At 36.4% G+C, this 2,975-nt stretch overlaps 1 protein-coding gene across 1 annotated transcript; it reads left to right on the top strand.

The window, feature by feature from the left end:
- Positions 1-2,569, top strand: LOC145821358 (LEAF RUST 10 DISEASE-RESISTANCE LOCUS RECEPTOR-LIKE PROTEIN KINASE-like 2.7). Its single transcript, XM_082917863.1, has 4 exons — positions 1-25; positions 496-987; positions 1,517-1,558; positions 1,953-2,569. Exons 1-4 carry the CDS (start codon positions 1-3, stop codon positions 2,204-2,206), a joined length of 813 nt encoding a protein of 270 aa, XP_082773989.1. The 3' UTR covers positions 2,207-2,569.
- Positions 2,570-2,975: the final 406 nt, after the last annotated feature.

Here is a 2,975-nt window from a genome sequence, read left to right on the forward strand (position 1 = left end):
ATGGAGTTTGTTGCGACGACCATTGGTTTATTTAATTTTATAATATATCTACATGTTCAAGTGTCAGTTAAATGCATCTACAATTTACCTAGCACTTTAACAGTTGCAAAGCTGATCATATCAATTGGCTAAGAATCTTTTGTTGTCAAAATTTTCAATCTTATTTTATTTTTCTTATTTGAGTGCAATTAAAGTCATAGCTAATAATATTAGATTATTTATGGTGAAACTTCTCCTTTCTTTCCCTTCTTTAAAAAAACTTCAGTCCCATTTCACTTTGTTGTAATACTCATTAGTCTCCATCTCTCTCTCTCTCTGTTAGATAAGCATCTCTCTCTCTCTCTCTCTCTCTCTCTCTCTCTCTCTCTCTGAAGTCAAAATGCATCTCCATCCATCTCCATCCTCCTCTCTGTTCTTCTTGATCACACTGATCTTCATCTTAATCCATATTCCATTATCCGTGCATGCCACTGACGAACAATTTCTAAAGTGCAGCAAAACCTTCCAGTGTGCAAACATGCAGAACATTGATTATCCTTTCTGGGGAGGCAACAGACCAGACTACTGTGGTCATCCGGGCTTCCAACGCACAGAATCTGACTCTGTTTTTCGACTGCAGTCAAATTCCAGTTCTACAACTGGGCAGTTCTGGGCAATTCAACTGCAGTGTTAATGGGATTGATGACAGAAATTTTTATCTGACTAGAAGCACACTATTCTCCAAAAGTACGATAAGTTGTTTTTCAAGTGTCATAGTTCCAGTCTTTCAATCTGCAGCTCAGGCTCTGGAGGGTAATTCATCTTCTTCAACAAGTCTAAAGGCAGCTCTTGATGGTGGTTTTGGGTTGCAGTGGTCTGCAAATAGTGATCTGTGCAATCAATGTGTCACATCGGGTGGGCAATGTGGGTATGAATCGGGTTCAAGCTCATTTACTTGTTTTTGCTCAGATAAAGCTTATGCATCCTCATGCTCTGCAACTCAGAATGGTATGTGCAATTTTATTGGTTCTTTTTTGGGACCATAATTCGCCTTCAACAAGCTTTTTCATAGAAGTTTTCTTTCTTAAAGTCTTCAATTTTCTTGAAATTTTCCTTTTTAGAAATTCATGTTGTTAATTTGCTAATATTTTTGGCCTTGCACATATTTATAATGGAACTTGTTCAGTAAAATTTGATTAAATCACTGTCTGTATTTTCTTATTATGCCACTTTCTATTAAAAGCTTAAATCTGAGTGCACAATAAAACATACAATACACCTCACGATATCTCAGAGAGATTTAAAGTTTATTTCTCCATAAAGTTTTTACCAGCCTTAAAATTAAGGTGCTGGCTTTCTAATAAATGTATGTTTTGCATCTAAGAAGTAACATGATAGGGAACCAGATTCTCTATCCCACTCTCCTCTGTCCTCTTGTTCCAAATCACTTCTCCATCACTCCATCTATTTTTCTAACTTTGCAATATGAACTTGCCAGCCACAAAGTTTTACTTTATGTTTTTTTTTTTTTTAACAGGATCAACTAAAGGGCTCCAGATTTGGTTGAAAATTGGTATAGGTAATATGAAACCAACACAAACTCTAGACTCTTACTCCTATCATATTGATTAAGGCTGGGTTTAGATCATGGATTCAGGAAGGGGTTTGCAAATCGCAAGGAACAGTGAAGTGAATGAAATATGAGCTAACTTTTTTCACCTTTCTCCTCTTTTTCTTTCCCTCTGCAAACTCCTACTCAAATTCATGATCCAAACACAATCAAAAGATATTCATAGGATATATATACATATATGTTGCTCAGAATTTGGACTAAACAAAGCTAAATATTTAACATTTTGCCCCAAAAACTGTTTGGAAGAGAACTGTAATTGGGCATAAATTCTCTATTTATCCTTGAGAAGATTTAGAGGTACAATTTTAACTGTTAATAAGCTCTCTGTTTATCAATGCAGCCTTCTCACTCAGTTTGCCTGGGATGAGCATTTTCCTAATCATAAAAATCTACTGCCGTAGAAGATGGTGCATAGCATCAATTAAAGCGGTGGCCTTCTGGAAAAAGGACAGGGACGATGATCAAAATGTTGAAGTGTTTATGAGGCAATATGGATCGCTTGCTCCAAAGAGGCAATATGTAGGAGGTAAAAGCAATGGGAACCGGACAGAATCAAAATGCTGTGGCTTTCATTTTGTTTATGTACACAGTTGACACCTTCCAAGGTTGAGGGTGAGATGGGTCATCCATGGGAGGTTGTGAGAGGTAAAAGTAGTGGGAAGCGGACAGAATCAAATCAGCAGCAGCAAGAGAAAGGGGGAAAGCTCCTCCACCTCCGCCACCTCCACCACGTGCTTGCCAAAAAGAGTGGGGACCTGGCTGGCCCTGGCTACTCCCACCCCTGCACTCGATGACTCTACTCATGGATAAACCTGGTTTCAATTTAAAGTTTCAACATGTAAAGGGGTTTTTTTTTTTTTTTAAGCTCATTAGAAATGTTCTTAGATATATTACTATGACTTGTCTTTATTTTTAGGTCTATCATGAGAGGGCTTTGCTGTTCTGGGTGGGTTGATATACTGATTGTTTAGCATCCAAGAAAGAGCTGAGAGTGCAAAACAGGAATTTTATATATGTATGTTGGTGACCCCTAAATATGTTAATGGTACTAGCTAGCTTTACTTTGTATTGCGTATTGTGTCGAATGTTAATGAATGTTAATGAATTATGTATCCAAGAAAGAGTTGTATTGTGTCGAATGTTAATGAATTATGTATTGTGTTAAATGTTAATGATTCAGTTAATTTGAATGATACTTTAAAATTATAGATTTATTATGGATTGGATGAATTATTAGGAATTACAGGTGTATTATTTTCCTGCTTTGGCGACCAATTTATTAGTCGTGACAAATAAATAATTTTTTTTCGCAAAAAATTACAATTGCCGGCCAAGAGTTTTGGTTGCAAAAAATACATCTATT

This window comes from Camellia sinensis, chromosome 3 (assembly GCF_055761805.1).
Source record: "Camellia sinensis isolate YWXY chromosome 3, ASM5576180v1, whole genome shotgun sequence".
Classification (NCBI taxonomy): domain Eukaryota; kingdom Viridiplantae; phylum Streptophyta; class Magnoliopsida; order Ericales; family Theaceae; genus Camellia; species Camellia sinensis.

Coding starts and splice junctions, on each gene's coding strand:
- LOC145821358 (XM_082917863.1), top strand. CDS start 1: ATGGAGTTTGTTGCGACGACCATTG. Junction 26..495: donor GTTTGTTGCGACGACCATTG/GTTTATTTAATT, acceptor TCTAAAGTGCAG/CAAAACCTTCCAGTGTGCAA. Junction 988..1,516: donor ATGCTCTGCAACTCAGAATG/GTATGTGCAATT, acceptor TTTTTTTAACAG/GATCAACTAAAGGGCTCCAG.